Source organism: Trichosurus vulpecula, chromosome 4, assembly GCF_011100635.1.
Source record: "Trichosurus vulpecula isolate mTriVul1 chromosome 4, mTriVul1.pri, whole genome shotgun sequence".
Classification (NCBI taxonomy): Eukaryota; Metazoa; Chordata; class Mammalia; order Diprotodontia; family Phalangeridae; genus Trichosurus; species Trichosurus vulpecula.
In genome coordinates this window covers 79298168-79316679 of record NC_050576.1, presented here as the reverse complement: position 1 = coordinate 79316679, position 18512 = coordinate 79298168, and the positions used below count along the sequence as shown (strand labels likewise).

Sequence of the window (18512 nt, the reverse complement as noted above, 5' to 3'; positions counted from 1 at the left end):
TCCTTTACTGAGGCTCCAGTTCTTTGTGATTAGCCAAATAACAGACATGGCCACCAGGCAGGGCCCACATTCCAGTATCATGCACCTACATCATGACACAGTACATTATCTTTCGAAGAGTCAGATTGCTTTTGTATTAATCTCTCTAATCAGCTGACTATGCCCAGTCAGGTCCCTCGTGTTATCTAAGAAGGAAACTGGAGCAATCCTTTCTTTCAAGGTTCACAGATTTTATTTGTAAGCTGTAGAGAGGCAGTAAAAAGTGCTCTAACCTACCTGTTTTACTACCCCACAGAGGCACGGCAATCCAATGTTGCCTAAGTGGTGCTCCTCCAGGTGCCCCAAGTGTGTGTGTGTGTGTGTGTATTAATTACTACTAAGGACACGTTTGCCAGTAGTAAAGATCAGTAATTAAAATCTGTTTATCCCTTATTTTAATTGCCAACTCTTAAGAATTTGTTTCTTCGGAAAAACTCTAAAGATTTGTCTCTTTTGTCTTCATTTAGACTCATTACTGTCAATCAGTAAAAGAGAATGTGCTTGAATTTCACAAACATGCTCGCATTTCATCAGTCTTGAATTTCCCAGTAGGGACTTGGTCTAGGACCTTTCAAGGTTTTCTTCTGATGAGAATGATAATCCAGATCTTTCCTAGACTAAGCAATGGTGGCCTCACATCATTTACAAAATAAATGGGCTAATTATTCTTCACCATTTTTTGATGTCAGCTTCTGCTCAGATATCAGGTATACTTCTTTCAGAAAAGCTTCAGATATGTTAATGACCAATATTATCTCCCAACCTTTAATGTGCACTGACCAAAACAACAAACAAACAAAATGAACCCCAACTGTCCACCCCACCACTCTGGGAAATGAGGCTCTCTCTGATACTCACAGGCTAAGTCTCTTCACCATACTCTTCCTAGGCTTTGGTGAGGTGGCACTGGTGTCCGCAGCAGCTTCGATCTCACAAGAGAGGGCATAGCTATAAATACAGGGAATTTTAAGTTAAATAACTTCTTAATTGTAAAGCAAGTTTGAATGGATATGGGTAAAGAAATGGATCTTCCATGAGAAGATTCGGGCTTACAAGAACAATCCAGGGTCATTCTCTCACAAATGTCGAGGAATCTCAATGGTCCAAGTTAGAAAATATAGTGCCTGCATTTTCTAAGATATCTCTCTTATGCCTGCTCATTTTGGGGATATTCAAAGTTCATTCCCTTAAAACAGAAGATTTACTTATGCAGTATAAAGGTTGACTCTAGGATGTGGAAACACAGATCTCAATGTAGGTTATAGGAGGAGAAGAGCAGTATTTAAGTCACAGGAGATAACTGCCCCATCACTGTTATCCCATCTAGGGTACTGCATACAATTCAGGGCAGGGCATTTTAGAAACAAGAATAAATAGGAAAGCATCGATGTGGGTGACCAAGAGGGCGAGGGGCCTCAAGACCAGGAGGATCTGGGTAAAGAACTGGGGATGTTTTAGTTTGGGGAAGAGAGTTAGGAATATCTCTATCTACATTCTTAAATAGAGGAATTAGACTTTTTCTGCTTGGCCCCAGAAGGTACAACTAGGAACAATGGATGGAAATTAAAGGAAAGGAAATTTCAGCTCCATGTAGGAAAACTTTCCAAGAATCAGAAATTTCCAAAAATGAAATAGGCTTCTCAGTCTCCTTGGACCCATCCAGGTCCCACCGGATAACTGTAAGTATCCCCCAAGGCTCTGCCCTGAATCTTTTCTGTCCTCTTCTTCTCCCTTTTATTATCTCATCAGCTCCAAGGAGGATAGGGGTAAGGAATGAGCATTTACACAGTGCCTTCTACGTGTCAGGCACTGTACTAAGCTTAAAGGTTGCTTTATAAACATGATCTCATTTGATCCACACAATAACCCTTCGAGGTAGGTATTGTTATTATCTCTTTAACAGTTAAGGAAACTGAGGCAAACAGAGTTTGAGTGACTTGCCCAGGGCCACAGAGCTAGTAAGTGATTGAGGCTGGATTTGAATCCAGGTCTTCCTGACTCTATGTCTAGCACTCTATCCGCTGTGCCATCTAGCTGCCACGGATTCAGTTAAAGTCTGTCTCTAGATAATTCTTAGATTTATTGATCTAGCCCCAAACTTTCTCCTTTCCTCTAGTCTTGTATCTCCAAACGCCTATGGATACCAAAACACACGTCCTGTAGACATCTTAAACGCAACATGTCCCAAACTGAACTCATTTTCCTGCTAATGCCCCTCTAAACTCGTCATTACTGGTGAGGGCACCACCACCTTCCCACTTACCCACACACATAACTTAGATGCATTCTTGACTCTTCACTCTCCCTCATCTGCCATATTCATTCTGTTGCCTAATCCCATAGATTCTACCTTTGCAACATGTCTCCTAGCTATTATTATTATAACATAAAATTCCTTATTAGTCCCTCCTTTTCCAAAGACAGGTCCCACAAACTTCAACATAGTTCACATTTGAATCATCACACAATGCAAAATAATAAAGTGAGAACTGATGAAGTTTTACAGTATTGCTATCTAGTGATATCGTACTCTGAATGCATTACTCATTAAAGATAAATAATTAGTGTCTCCATATAGAGATGAAGATTACTTCACTAGATTCACAAAGCTAGTAAATATCTGAGACAAGATTCGAACTCTCTTGGACTCCACAGCTAGCATCTATCTACTTATTACTCTACATCACTTCTCCATATCTCTAGATGAACAAGAAGCCCCCAAAATGGAGCAAACAGGTGGTGCAGGGCAGGTAGGTGGTACAGTGGATAGAGTGACAGACCTGGAGTCAAGAAAACATCTTTCCAAATTAAAATCTGGTCTCAGACACTTACTAAGTGGGTGACCCTGGGCAAGTCACTTAACCCTATCTGACTCTGTTTCCTCATCTGTAATATGAGCTGGAAAAGGAAATGGCAGGCCACTCCAGTCTCTTTGGCAAGAAAACCCCAAATGAGGCCATGAAAAGTCGGACACCACTGAAAACAACTTAACAACAACAAAAATGTCCACTTCACCTTTCCTCCTCCGTTAAGAGTCGTTGTCTCTGGAACCACTGGATGAACTTTTGGTCAGAGGTCATACAATAGCTGTTGCAGGCTGACTGGAGGAGCTTGATCTGAGCAATGACTTCAAACTCCTAAAGGGTAACAGATCGACAAATAGGTGATATGAATAAAAAGGCCAAACTGAGCTCTTCAAACATGGAAACCTATCAATGGCATATCAATAACATGACATGTCAGGCAAAGAATAAATAACGTTGAATTCTAAAAAGCTCCTACGTACATAGGGTTAACTCAAATCTTGTTTTTCCTTAGAAGTAGAATAGCTGAGTTACCCTTAAACACTGAACTCCAGTCCTGAAAGTCTGTGCATGCCTTAGAATGCATGATAATCTTCAATGATTTCCTTGAAAACAGTAGTCAGGTTAGAACACTGTCAGCAGGGCAACTTTCAGTCTTATCAATGCCTAAAGAGGCAGAGGTTTTGTTTTTTCTATCTCCATTTTCATTTCTTAGGACATAAGGGATAATCTTTGGGCTGGGGATTTCCTGGGAGTTGGATCTGCAGATACAGGACACCAAAATCAGGGAGTGTCTATGTCCCTCACTACTATCTCAGTAGTCTTAGGACTCAACTCACATGACATCTTGCAACTACAAAGGCATCTTGGAAGTGCTGGGCATCGGGACATAGTTTTGAATGTCCAAGAGTCCCTGAAATTGCAGTCAACTAATTTTTCTTGGACTTTTACTGCTCTAGTAAATCATTTAACTAAGTCTTTTTAAAGTCCACATCAACTATGTGAATGGGTCAAAAATTCTTTATTATATTATATTACATACACTTCTTTATTTGGAATAAAAAAAAATGATGAGTTTTAACCTATTACCAAACTGCCTAGATTTTAAAAATTCCTTAGTTTTGAAGCTGGAGAAACATCCAACCAAAGCTACTCTGAAGATTAAGGGCAAAGATGAGGAAACTGGAGAGTGGGACAGAGTTTTTCAAACCTTGAGAACAAGACAATAATAAAAAAACCCATGCAAATTCTCAGTGTCTGGACTCTCAGTCCAGCTGTTTCTATCCCTAGACAAAACTTCCCCTGCCATTGTAGCACAGCCAAAAAATACAATGAAGTGAGGGGCCTTATTCTAATCTTGGCTCTGATAAGAACTAGCCTGATCCCATACCTTGGCTGGGGGGCAGGGGAGGGGGCCCTCAGTTTACCCAGTAAAAAATGAAGGCACTAAAGTTATCCCAAAGGTCTCTTTTGACTCTAAATCACAAAGGTCAAAAGTATGACAGCATTTCCAAGGAAAAGAATGCCAATGGGTCACAAAGTATTTTTTCATCTGTACAGTTAGATCACCACCAAATCTAGTCCTCAAGCTAGCAAAATGAAGTGACTCTTGCTTAACCCTAACTACTGGCTATCTATCCCTCTAGAAACCAGATGCTCCTCTCACCATTGCTTGGAATCATAATCTGCCTTGGGTATCACATATCCCAGTTGTCTAAGGATGGCACCTAGAAGAATTATGGATTTGTTCCTTGACCTCAGCATGTTCCAACCCAAGTCTGCTTCCTCCTCTGCCTCAACTCACAAAAGCCCCCCTCCTGCCCCTGTGATTTCAGTATTAATGTCTTTGCCACGGCCTTTCACCCCCTCCTTTCCTGCTGTGTTCCTGACTTTCCCTCCTTTCCCTGACTTCTCCTATCTAGCCAGTTACCAAGTCCTGTTTGTTCCACCTTATCCACAATGTCTTTGGCATCCTTCTCCTCCTCTCTTTTTTCACTGCCCCCAACCTAGGTCATTATTATTACCTGCAGGGACTACTACATTAGCCTCCTAATGAATCTTCCCACTTTTACTTTCCTGCCTTTTTTCTCCATACTGCTGCCAGAAATCATCCTTCCTACATGCACAGATATGGTATTATTGCTCTCCCATTCAAAAATCTTCAGTGGCTCACTCTTGGCTCCTAAGGAAAGTTTCACCTTCCTCTGCCTCAAATTTAAAGGACCCCATGATCTAGCATGGCTCTGCCCTTCCAAGTTTATTTCCTATTTCCCCCTTCCACACTATGTTCCCTATGATCCAGTCAAACAGGACTCTTCTCTGTCCCCTGAGCACGTGAGGCTCTTTAACTTCCATGTCTTTGCTCATGCTGTGTCCTATGCCTGATGGTCCTCCAGGGCCCTCTTGTTGACAAATTCTTGCCTATCCTTTGAAACTCAATTCAGATTTCACCTCCTCCATGAAACTTTCCCTTATCTCACCCATCAATTATGATCTAGCTTCTTACATAATGCTCTTTTGTGCCCTTCTAATGTATTTATCATGCAATATTATGTATTATGGTGATCCTTCTCAGCCTTTGTTCCAACTTATAGATGTTCTTTCTAAAATACATCAGCCAAAACTGTATGTAATATTCCATATGTGGTCTAAGTGCCTCTCCCCTTCCTTCATTTAAACTTTGAATCTCCTCCAGGGCCTAGCACAGTGCATTATACAGCACTGGAGCCTAATCACCAAGATCTGGAAGACAAAGTCCCAAAGGTGTGAACCTTAGAAATGGACACCTGGGATTTCTTTCTCTGACCCTTTTCTTTATTGATCATATTAGCAAAGACTGAAAACTCTTCCTGAGCTTCAGTTTCCTAACACCTGCTGCCTCTTAGATATCTCTAACTTGATGTGCTGTGACTATCTCAAGCTCAACATGTTCCAAACAGAACTCATTGTCTTCCCCCTCCCCCCTTTCCAAACCTTCCCCTCTTCCTAACATCCCCATTACAGTCAACACCACTGATAGAATCCTAATAAAGTTGCCCACAGCCCCAATATTTTAACTTCCTTATGGGCCCCACTGAACAGCAGGCATGTCCTTATTTAACCATCTGGTTAAAGCCAGATTGGATGGTTAAATCAACCACACCACAGACCCCCAGACTCAATACAGCCACTGCCCCAGATCCAATTCACATTTTGAGCAGGTGTGTTCTTGTATTCAACCACAACCACATCATCCATTTAACCCAAGACAGGAGCACTATCCATCTTGACCAGATAGGACAATGATAGCTAGCCAATCAGAGGGCAGCACAACCAGAATGTCTGACCACTGAACCAGAGAAGGGACCCCTCCCTTATTACCTAATCCCTTAACAAACCCCTCCTGCCTTTTTAATATTCATAATTTCTGTTACGTAATTGCATCTTTACCCTATAAAGATCCATCTTGCTTTCTCTGAAGTTGCTGGTTCCTCTTGGAATTTAGCCTGCTTCATGGGAGGCGTCAATCTCAAAAATGCCTATATTTGAATTAGAGGTGGTCTGACTCTGAAGTCTTTGATGGTGCCGCCACAACACATCATGAAACTGCAACACCACCACCACCATCCTCCCAGTCACTCAGGTTCACAACCTGCGTGTCATCTCTGACTCTCACCTGCACTCACTTCACATATATAATGTGGTGCTAAGTCTTGTTATGTCTATTTTCTCAACACTATTTGGCCAAATATCACTCAAGGATAAGCCCTCATCACCTCATATCCATACTACTTCAATAATATTGTTGGTGGGTCTCCCTCCCTCGAGTCTCTCCCCACTCCAGTCCACCTCCATCTGCCAAAGTGATCTTTCTAAAGCAGAGATGTCTCCATGTTACCCCCTTGTCACAAGCACTCAATAAATTCCACTAGTTCCCTATAGCTTTCAGGGTCAAATGTAAAATTCTCTGTTTGGCTTCTAAAGCCTTTTACAAATTGGTCCTTTCCTGCCTTTCCAGTTTCTTACATTACTCCCATCTGTGAACTCTATGATCCAGAAACTCTGGCGTAATTACTGGTCTGCACTTAAGACCTCCACTTGCCAGTTCTATGCCTTCTCATTCTGTGCACCTATGCCTAGAAGGCTCTCCCTCCTCCAGGCTTCCTCCAGGACTCAGCTCAATTCCAGCCTCCTCCAAGAGGCCTTTCTCAGTTGCCCTCATTACTAGTACCATTCTTCTGATATTCCTTTCTGTGTGTCCTGTTATCTTGTATGTACAATTTTTTGCATGGTGTCTATCCCATTAAAATGTAAGCTCTCTAAGGGCAGCGATTAGTACAGGGCCTGCATTTACACAGTAAGTGTTTAATAAATGCCTGTTGACTGACTTCCTGGAAAGAAAGCTAAACCCAGTTCATTACCGATTCATTCTACTTCTCCTACAACTTCCTTGTCAGGCTCAGCAAGACATTTAAACACACGAGACAGCAATTTTTTAATGATCAGCTTAACTTCTCTTTGTATAGTTCATAAGGAAGGATCTGTCTTCAATAACATTATGTCCAAATAACCTCGCTGCTAGATACCCTTTCCTCTGCTTGCAGGCCACACGTAAGAAACAACTCCCAGGAGCTCATGCAATAACATTCCTTTCCTCCATTCATTGCCCAATCAAACGAATATTTCTGAAGTTCTTACTAAGGACAGCTGATTGTGCAAAGTGCTGGGGGGGAGGGGAGGGGCAATACAAAACTGTGAAACAACAGCTCAATCTAACAGGAGAAAAGACATGCACACGACTTTAATACAAGATGGGAGGTAGTATGGGGAGCAAAGGAGATACTAAAGAAGAAGAAATATAAAAGCTCCTCTGTCAGGCAAGGGGGGGTCTTACATGTGGAGATCAGGAAAGGCTCCAAGAAGGCACCTTAACTGGGCTTGGATGAAAAGGGAGAATTTCAGTAGGTAGTCATGTGGAGGAAGTGCAGGCACTGGGATACGTGCATTTGGGCAGAAATGACAGGGTAGGCCAGGACATCTACACGGTGGATAGAGTGCCAGGCCTGGAGTCTGGAAGACTCGTCTTCCTGAATTCACATCTGGCCTGACACTTTAGTAGGTACGTGACCCTGGGCAAGTCACTTAACCCTGTTTTTGTCTGTCTTTCTCTCCAAAATGAGCCGGAGAAGGAAAAGGCAAACCACTCCAGTGTCTCTGCCAAGAAAACCTTAAGCGGGGTCAGGGAGAGTCAGACATGACGGACATGAGTTACAACATGACCAAAACAACTCAACAACAACAACAAATGTAGGCATGAAGGGAGCTATCCTGCCCTGCCCAAACAAACAGGAGATGATCATTCCCTTCCATAATTTGATGCGGCTGTAGAGCCAGTGTCCCTTCTCCTTACAGGATGAATTCCCTCATGGGACCTGAGGAACACAAAATTTCAAGGTGGAATGTTCCTCAGGGGCAACCTAGCCCAACCCCCTCAGTTTTACAGATGAAGGCACTGAGATCTAGAGAGGCTAGGGGAGTTGCCTAAGGTCACACAGATAATAGGTAGCCAGGTTTTCAACTTCAAATCCAGTATGGTCCCCACTCCACAATGGCCTCCCTTGCTACAAGAAGAGTTGAAATAAATAAATGAGGAAACCCCCAAACCAATCAAACACACACCTTATCTGGCCCTCATCCCTTTCTGGACTGTCAAAGCGTTCAGAATTAAAATGGAAATTCTCTGAAGCATAAGTGATACTTACTCTTCTCCTTTTCTCAAAGTTGATCAGTCCCCCCTGAAAAAAAGAAAAAAAAAAGCAGTGACCAATAAAGCAACTGTACAAACAAGAGTGTTCTACGTCACTCTACTAAGCGAGGGTTGCTCTTAGAGGGGGAAAATGCTCAGAATAATTAATGGATGTAGAATTGTTGTCACTGTGGCTGTTAAATCCAGTTCATGGCACTGATATGTGCCCTCCCTCTCCCCTGCACCTCCCTCTCAGGAGCCATCCTAGGATGGCTATCAGGCAGTCTGTCAATAAACATTAAGCACCTATTATGCGCTAGGTATGATGCTAAGTGCATGGATACAGAGAAAGGCAAAAGACAACCCCTATTCTCAAGGATACAATCTAATGTGGGAGACAACATGCAAACAATTATGTATAAACACACTGTGTACAAGATAAATTGGAAATAATCCACAGAGGGAAGGCACTGAATAGAATTAAGAGGAATTGGGAAAAGCTTCCTGTGGAAGGTGGGAGCTTAGCTAGGATTTGAAGGAAGCCAGGAAAGCCTGAGGTTGAGTTGGGGAGGGAGAGCATTCCAAGAATGGGAAACGGGCAGAGAAAATGCCCAGAGCTGAGGGACAGAGCATCGTATATTAAGGAACCGGAAGGAGGCCAGTGCCATTGGATTGTAGAATCTGTGGTGGGGTATAAGGTGTAAGAAAGAAGACTACAAAGGTGGGGGGGGGGGCGGTCAGTAGATTACAAAGGGCTTTGAACACCAAATGGAGGATATTTTGTTTGATCCAGGAGGTAAGGGGGAGTCACTGGAGTCTACTGAGTGGGAGAGGTTGGGTGACATCATCAGACCTACACTTTAGGAAGATTACTTTTCAGCTGAGTGGAAGATGGACTGGAGTGGGAAGAAAATGAAAGCAAAGAGCCCAACCAACCAATAAAGAAATCAGCAAGAATGCATTAATTACCTACTATATACATATATATTACCAAAACAAGGACAACAACGAAAGAATCTCTGCCCTTGCAGAGCTTAGGTCCTATTGGGGAGACAACACAGACAGATAAGAATGTACAAAGGATACGCGAGGTCATTAAGGGGAGGGCAGGGGAAGGTCCTGGCAGATGGAGAGACCACAACTAAAACATGAACAGAAAAGAGGCCAGAGGCCAGACCCAGATGCTCTTTCAAAGGAGGTTGGCAGAAAGAAAAGCTCAGACAAATTCTTCTTTCCCCAGACTCTTACTAGATTTTTCTCCCGACCACAGCAGTAACGACAGTGGGCCATGGACTCACACAGGGAATTAAGTTCTCAATGATTATCAAAAAAGGAAATATTTCTCCCAAAAGGCAAAGTTAAGTATCAGTTTCAATTTCCTCCTCCCCTCAGCCTGGCAAGATTCCTGTTCTCTGGAGGTTGAAGTTTACCCTCTCAACCCCTCACATATATCACTTCTAAAACTGGAAGAGAAGGGAGTTCCCAAGGTGTACGTAAAGGAAGCTGGGGCCTGGAAACATGTCATCTCAAAGAGGCAGAGACTCCGCAGTTCACAAAATCGATGAGCTGGGCCACAAAGCCCATGTCACACACAGGTCTGGTTTCATGCTAAATTGTGGTTACTTCTAACAAGGAAGAAAAGAAAAGAAAAAGAAGAATATGGGAAAAACTCAGATCTCTGATTCCCTATGGTACCAAGGGATCACAGAATCACAGATTTAAAGCTGAAAGAGACCTCAGAGGAGGCCACTGCATCCAACTACTTCATTTTAGAGAAGAGGAAACAATCCCAATGAGGGCAATTTGATTAGTCATACGTTAAGTATTTGAGGCCGGATTTTAATCTAAATCTTCTTAACTAGAAGTGCACTAGATCTTGAGGTAGGGAGGCATCATTAGTTTATTTAACTTCCATTTTACTCAACAATTTCAACTTGAAAGCTATCATACCCCTCCCCTGTCAATAAGCATTTATTATGCCCCTAGTATGTGCCAAGTACTGTGCTAAGTGCTTGGGATACAAAGAAAGGCAAAAACTAGTCTTTTCTCTCCAGGGGCTCGCACTGTCATGGAGGGCAATCAGGACCCTAGAAGTAATTTCAAATGAGGATTGATTAAAATAGCTTGAAAGGAGAAAATGTAGAAGGGGACATAAATAGCTCAGTTCAGATATTTGTCATAAATATTTTTCCCAATCTATTTTTATTTTGATTATAATACTTATGCTGTCCAGAAGTTTATTTTAATATAGTTGCACACATCTATTTTGTTTGAATCTAATAATTCCCTCTATTTGTTGAATCAAAAAAGTCACCTTCCTTTCATGATTTTCTTCCATCACTTTTCTAATTATTTTTCTTAATGCTTCAGTCTCTAAGTCAGAAGAAATTTACCAGGGGTAAGTGTACACAAGAAAATGGGTTGAAAATTTGGTGGGAAAAATATTTGGCTCTAAATCTTGCAACACATAAGCTGATATCTGTCCTCAAGTATCTGAAGTTATGTAATGTGGAAGGTGTTATTCTGGTTCTGCTTGGCCAGAGAGGGCAGAAAGAGGAACAACACATGGAAGTTAAAAAGAAGCAAATTGAGACTTGATGCAAAGAAAACTTCCCCTGACGCTCAGTCATCCAATCGATGGGCTGCCTCCAGAGGGGCGAAATTCCCCTTCACTGTATATCCTCAAAGGCCAGCTGACCATCTGTCTGGTGTGTTGTAGAGGGGATTCTAGTTTGGTTTTGGAATAGACAAGAAGGCCACTGAGATCCCTTCCAATTCTGTGATTCTGTAACTTCTTTCCTCAACTAAACTTTCATTTGCACAACTAACAGGTAGCAAAAAATGACCTGCTTGAGTTTTACCTTTTTCCCGTTCCCTAGTAAAGAGGCAACAGAAGGGCAGATGTGCACTCAAGGCAGGCAGCATGGAAGGTACCAGAGGTCTGACCCTTGGTCAAAGTGGTTTAAGGAACCTCTCCAGGGTTCAGGGTAGATTATAATCAATTAATCAACAAGCATTTGCTAAGCATCTACATAGGCAAGGATTGTGCTAGCTTCTGAGGATACAAGTACAAAAGCAAGACAGCCCCCACCCACAAGGAGCTTTTATATCAGCTGGACCACACACAACGAGAATGGCAGAGAAGAAAGGAATATTCTCAGAAATCACAGAAAACTCACCTCGATGTAGTCCTGAAGAGCAGTGTCCAGCATAGTCAAATCAGTCAAGAAGGTACCAAGGTAGGGCACAGTTCCCTGCATGACTCCCTGAATAGCAATTAGAACAGAAATGGTTATATTGTCCTTCCTTCCTTTGGCCACCACAATACTGGTGTGAGGTCCTAAGCTATTGATTTTTCTCCTATGCTACATCTATCTGTGAATGACCTGACGGGCCTCACCCAGGTCTGGATTTATGGATTTATACCTACCTAAAATTATGATTAGATCTGACTTGAACTAAGGAGACCCAAGTAAGTTCATCGACTGATCTGCCTTTTGAAGTCATCAAAGCAAAGCTGTCCACGCCTGAATACCTTGTAACTGCCCTCTATTTGGTTTGCTTGTCTTATTTCAATTCAGAGAAAATTGGGACATCTGTATAACTCTCAACCAGCTTTCAAAATATGTTGATTATCCCTTTGGTTTTGAATGGCTTTGGTCATGGAACAGGTTTGGATACACTGGCCCCCACATTTATAATATGATATCAAGGTATATCTGACTGAAAGATCTGCTTACATGTCAAGAAGAGAAACATACACAGAAAAGGATGCTTAAAAAAGCAATCAAGGTATATCCTTTGGGACTGAAAAAATAAGAGACATTCTATCCTAAGTTCCTCCAGAGGGCCTGAAGGGACTAAAAACAGATGGGGAAATCATAGTCAGGGAAAAATCTAAGAAGAAACCTTTGCCAGGTACCTGAACATAAGGCCAACAGCAACCTCTGGCAAAGTCAACTCATGAAGTTTCCTTGCCCTTCAGTCACTATTGTATTCTGTCATTTGCCCTTGCCTGTGATGTGTAGAAACCTTTATCCAGAACCAGAATGAGTCAATTCTTTCTAACAGTTATTTTTAATTTATCGTTTAAACAACCAAAAATGAGCAAAACATTTTGAATATCTTACAAGTTTTATGTTACAGTGAGTATGATGAGTCTGATTTATTTCCAGCTTTCCAAAGGAAGGAGGAGAGCAGGGAGGGAACCCTCCTCCACTCGGAAAGTCAGAATGAGAATGTTCGTGCCAAACAGACTCCAGACGTCCAGACTCTAATCTACCCCGCCCCCCCCACCCCTGATCTTTCCAACTTCATCTCCTCTACAAGATCCATCTCCCTCTTTTTTTTTGGCCAAGAGAAAAGCTGAAAATAAAATTAAAGATGCAAACTACTTTTCAATTTTAATAAAGGAGCTATAATTAAGACTTATATATAATATATATTATATATGTAATATATATATTATATAATATATAATATATATATAATTAAGTAACTTGAGGATTTGGAAGGGGAGGAGTTGGGGGGAGATTCAGTCTATAATCAGATTCCAAAAGAAGAGCTGGAAAATTACTTTGAGACAGACAATGAAGGAACAAGTCTGTAGAGGGCAAGGACCAGATCTCCAGATCATGAACCTTCCTTCCGGAATAACCAGTATTGGGGTTACCAAGAGCAAAGGGGGCTGGCTGCATCCTTTGTCCATCCTATTCTGACAGGAAGCCCTGGGTTATCAAGGCTCATATGAGAGAGGGGGCAGGCAGGAGGCTCCAACTGTCAAGGGAAGAAGGAAGGAAAGGGAGAACAGCATGGAACATATGCTGAACCCTAAACTAACTGCTCATTTCAAAGATTTCTCCACCTCTAGTGATACTGTCCTGTGCTACTGCATGAATCACATCTCTCTGTCCCTGCAGAATCATATATCCAATAGCGATGCCAGTTCCTGCCTTGGCTACTTCAAAGGATAGTTGAGGGTCAAATAACACATACATACAAGTGCATTTTTTCCAAATACAAAGTACTAAACAAATGTGAGGCAGCAGGGTTATTAATAGCTTGATCCCTGCCTAGGTGGCTGCAGGCTCCTTTGGGTGCTCAGACAGAACAGCAGCAGCACCTACCATGTCCTTCTGCAGCTGAAGCCGTCTTTGGGTCCTCTTCTGGTTTTCTTTCACACTGCTATCCAAATTTGCAAACTTTGAGGTGCCTTCCTAAGGAACAAACAAAAGGGTAACACTGAGGATGTCATGGCCAGGAAATGACAGGGCATCTCTTTTCATATGAAAGGCTTTGCACCCCACACATTTGATATCAGGGAAAGTGTCTGAAGATCTCTTTAAACTGTACTGAGATAAACATGTGATTGTTTTTACCCCTGATCTTTGTGTAAACTATGAGGAGGCTCTGCAAGGCAGACAACGCCACAAAATGGAAAGGCTTCTCTTAGACCCCCTATTTCACTCAGTCAGAACGAACACATGTCCTGGAGAGGAAGACTGATTTCTTCTGCACATTTTGTGATTTCTTGATCTTGGCAGTGAATGGATGTACCATCATTCTGTGAAAGAAAAGGGACTCTTTCTGCAGTATTTCTTGGCTAAATGAAACTCAGAGTTACTGGAAGTTTCCTGAGGAAGTCCAGCCTCATAGAATTGATCCACAAATCCAGAGCCTTCTGACTTTAGCTTCCCCCTTCTCCCTCCTCCTCTTCTCTCCTCCCCACCCCAAGCCAAACTTCCCAAGCTGACTTTCAGACTGGACACTGTTACAAATCAACCTATTGTACCAGTTACATAAGGAAAAACATCCCCCCTTCCTCCCTCCCTTTTGTTGTAATAATATCTACACAAAATGACTAACCTCAGGTTTGCTGACTGACTATAAATGGTTTTTTAGCTTTGTGGTTTTGGGGTCCTGTTAAGTTCTTGTTTCCCAGGAACTGTATGAATGGGAGGCATATTTCACAATCCAAGAGTTTTAAAACCTCCACTGCCTGATTTCAATTCTTTCTTAGTCAGCATTTCCCTGAATCTATAATATTACCATGGCATAAGACTTTTTTCCTACAACACTACTGAAAGAACATTTTTTTCTTCCCCAGTGAGTCAGCCTTGTTGACGGATCATGTTGGGCATTAACTCATTCCTAGTTGATAATTCGCCGGACTGAACTAGAGTCTCAAGAACACTGACCAACTGGCCATTTGGCCAGTCATTCTGCTCTTCCCAGTTCTTCTACTCTTTTGTTCATGTAGGAATGAATGGGGGGGGGGGCAGGGTGAGAAATATCATTTCCTTGGGTCAATTTCTTTCCATATACTTAATATATGTTGACATCCAATATTTTTATCAAGTATAATCAAACACATAGTAGGAGGCAGCATGACCGAATAAATGGCTAGAGAGATGGCTTCTGAGCCAGGGGTCTATGAGGTGAAATTTGCCTCTGATTCATCTAGATGTAGGGTCCTGGAAAAGTCACAGCCTCTCAGTAAAGTCTCCAAGACTTCTACTTCTACTTCACTTTGGTAAGAGGGAGTTTCCTCACTTGGATTTCCCTATATCAATAAAATCCTAGGTCCGGGCCAAAAAGAAAACCCAAACCTTCAGGGCCATGGACTTTTTCTGAGTCTTTGTATTGTTTACAAGGCATGGTGAATAAATTTATTAACGTACTTAAAATTTCTGAATTTGCCTAAATTTCTGAATGCCTGTTTTAGGGGAAAAAAATTAGGTTCAAAGGAAATAAGAATTAATTGCCCAGTAAAGCCCTAAATAGACTAGAGTTTTTCATTTTAATCAGATTTTAAGTATTAAATTATTTAATTTCTTATAATATAGTTTTCCCTACCACCTTTTTAAAAAACTTCTCTCTTGAAGGCTACCTCAATCATAAAATCTAAAGGTCTTTTCTTGGTCCTCATCTTACTTTATTTTTTTTTTTAGCATCTGGAATTGCTGATTACCCTGACACTGTCTCCCTTCTAAAACAAAAACAAACATATTTTATTGATGATTTTTGCCTTTTTAACATTTACGAAACAAAAAAAAACAAATAATTTCTTCCCATCCAGGATGAACTCAGACAAAGAAAAATAATTTAAAATATTCATTCAGTAACTACATCTGGCAGTGTAGACACTTTTCTCGCCTAGTGGTCCCATTTCTTTTCTGGATGTTTCATTGTGTTTTCTATAATACTCACTGGCTTTCCAATTACTCAGAGTTTGGTTTCTTTTTAATGATCTTTTTTCATCTATATTGTTATCTACTATACTTTTATAGTCATTGAGTATAGATTTTTCTTTTAGTTTTATGTATTTCATTCATTAACAATTCATACCAATCTTGCTATGTTTCTCAATTCCTCATACTTGTCATTTCTTACTGAACAATAATATTCTATTACAGTTCATTTGTAATAATTGGTTTTTTTTTTCAGCATCTCTCCTAATAAATGGACAACCATTTTATTTCCAGTTCTTTGTTACTCCAAAGCTGCTATAAGTATTTTGTTATATATTAGACCTCTGTGTGTATATGTGTGATGTATGTGTGTCTTTTACTTTCTTAGGGAGCATATCCATTAATGAGGTCATTGATACAAAAGGTATGGATAGTTTAGTTACTTTTCCTACAGAATTCCAAACTGATTTCCAGAACAGTTGGACCAATTTATAGCTCCACCAGTTGCATATTACTTTCTTCCATAGGCCCTCCAACAGTAGCTATTTCTAGTTTTCAATTTTTGTTTTTGTTACCTTTTGCTAATATACAGGGTGTTAGGAGAAACCTTGGGGTTGTTTTAATTTGCATTTCTCTTACTACTATTGATGTGGAGGATGTTTTTATTCAGTCATGAATATTTTGTATTTTTTCCTTTTACAACTCAAGTCCTTTGACTACTTGTGTGATAACCACAGCTCTTAGTGTTACGTAGTTGTTTCAATTTCCTGTGCATTCTGGATGTCAGACTTTTATCAACAGTATTTGATGTAAATATTTTCCTACTCTATAGTTTCTTTTTATTTTAGCTTCATTTTATTCATACAAAAACTTCTGAACTTTATATAATTGAAATGATCTCTTTTGTCTTATATGACTCCTCTACCCCCTTTTTCGTTAAGAATTACTAAAAGGTTCTCCCTATGGTTCTATTCTAATTTATATCAAGCCCTTTATAGTCATATATCCATTTTGCACTCATTGTGGTATATGTTACAAGATGTTGGTCTAAACCTAATTTCTACCAAATTGCTTTCCAGGTTTTCTAGTAGTTCTTGTCAAAACTGGAATCCTATCCCTAGGAACTGGAATTCCATCCCTAGGCTCTTGAGCTTATCAAACACTAGGATACTATTTGATAGTTTATGATTCTTACTGATCCTGTTATATTCTTCTGCTTTGCTGTTTTTTTTTAAATCAGGTCCAAGTTGTTTTATAATTCATATATATTTATATATACATATGTGTGTATATGTGTGTATATATATATGCATACACACATATACATGTATAATTAAAACAGCTTTATAATACAGTTTGAGGTCTGGTAATTCTATATCTCCTGCATTCTTATTCTCATTATTTCTCTTAATATTCTTGAACTTTTATTCTGACCAATGAATTGTGTTGTTTTGCCTAGTTCTGTCAAGTATTGATTCCCTTGGTACTTCAGTTGCTAAAGCATTAAATCTACCATCTTTCTTGGAACTCTAATCTCTTGGTTTTATGCAACTGTACTACTCTGGATCTTTTTCTATTTCTCTGCTCAGCCTTTAATCACCACTGGCTTCTCTTCATCCTTCATCCTCATCTCTCATTCTCTAAATATTAGGTGTACCTCAAGTCTCCTTCTTTTCTATACTCTCTTTTCTTCAATAACTTCATCCACTTCCACTTTCAGATGGAAGGGATTTTGAATATAATTCATTCTAAATCCCTCATTTTTTTTAGACGAGGAAACTCAGGTAAAAGAAGTTAAGGAGTCATTTACCTGGGCTCTTATGGTAGTAAGCAGCAGATCCAGGGTTTGAAGCCAGATCTTCTACCTCCAAATCCAATGCCCTTTTAAATCTCAGCTTTAGTAGATTTGTTTGGGCAAAAACTTTTAAAATTTTACATAATCAAAATTATCCACTTTATCTTCTGTGATCCATTCTATCCCTTGTTTGATCATGAACTTTTCTTCTAGCACAACAGTATTCCATCATAATCACAATTTGTTCAGCCATTCTCCAATTGATGGGCATCCCCTCAGTTTCCAATTCTTTGCCACCATAAAAGGGCTGCTATAAATATTTTTATACATATAGGTCCTTTTCCTTTTTATTTTTTTAATCTCTTTGGGTGATAATCTCTTTAGTAGTGATATTGCTGGTTGGGAGAGTATGTATGTATGTATAGCCCTTTCAGCACAGTTTCAAATTGCTCTACAGAATGGTTGAATCGGTTCACAATTCTACCAACAGTGCATTAATGCCTCATTTTTTTTCCTATATTCCCTCCAATGCTGGTCATTTTCCTTTTCTGTCCAAATAGCCAATCTAATAGGCATGAGGTGTTACCACAGAATTATTTTAATTTGCATATGAACTTCTATCCATAGATCTGACAGGTCATTTTTTTATACTTTTCTCTAATTTGTTTATGATGTGACCTTTTAACATTTAGGTCATGTATTCACTAGAGCTTAGCTTGGTATAAGACGAGAGGTGTTGTTTAAAATATAATTTCTTCCAAACTGACATCCAACTTTCCCAGAAGTTTTTGTCAAAAAGTTCTTATCATAGGAGCTGGGATTTTTTGTATTTATCAAATACTAGAGTTACTAGATACATTTGCTTTGGTGTATTTAGTAGTTAATCTGTTCCTCTGATATATCTATCTTTTAACCCAATTGTTTTTGAGAATTACTGATTTTTAGTATTGTTTGAGAAC

General features: G+C 40.2%; 1 protein-coding gene across 2 annotated transcripts in view; it reads right to left on the bottom strand.

The window, feature by feature from the left end:
- The window catches only part of RGL1 (ral guanine nucleotide dissociation stimulator like 1), a 156905-nt gene that overhangs the window by 25188 nt on the left and 113205 nt on the right, over positions 1 to 18512 (bottom strand). For both annotated transcript variants that reach the window (XM_036755958.1, XM_036755959.1), the window contains 5 exons: positions 13695 to 13784; positions 11748 to 11834; positions 8585 to 8617; positions 3055 to 3176; positions 898 to 987 (listed from right to left, as the gene is read on the bottom strand). In XM_036755958.1, the coding sequence (XP_036611853.1) occupies positions 898 to 987; positions 3055 to 3176; positions 8585 to 8617; positions 11748 to 11834; positions 13695 to 13784 (422 nt within the window). The remainder of the gene's footprint in view (positions 1 to 897; positions 988 to 3054; positions 3177 to 8584; positions 8618 to 11747; positions 11835 to 13694; positions 13785 to 18512) is intronic.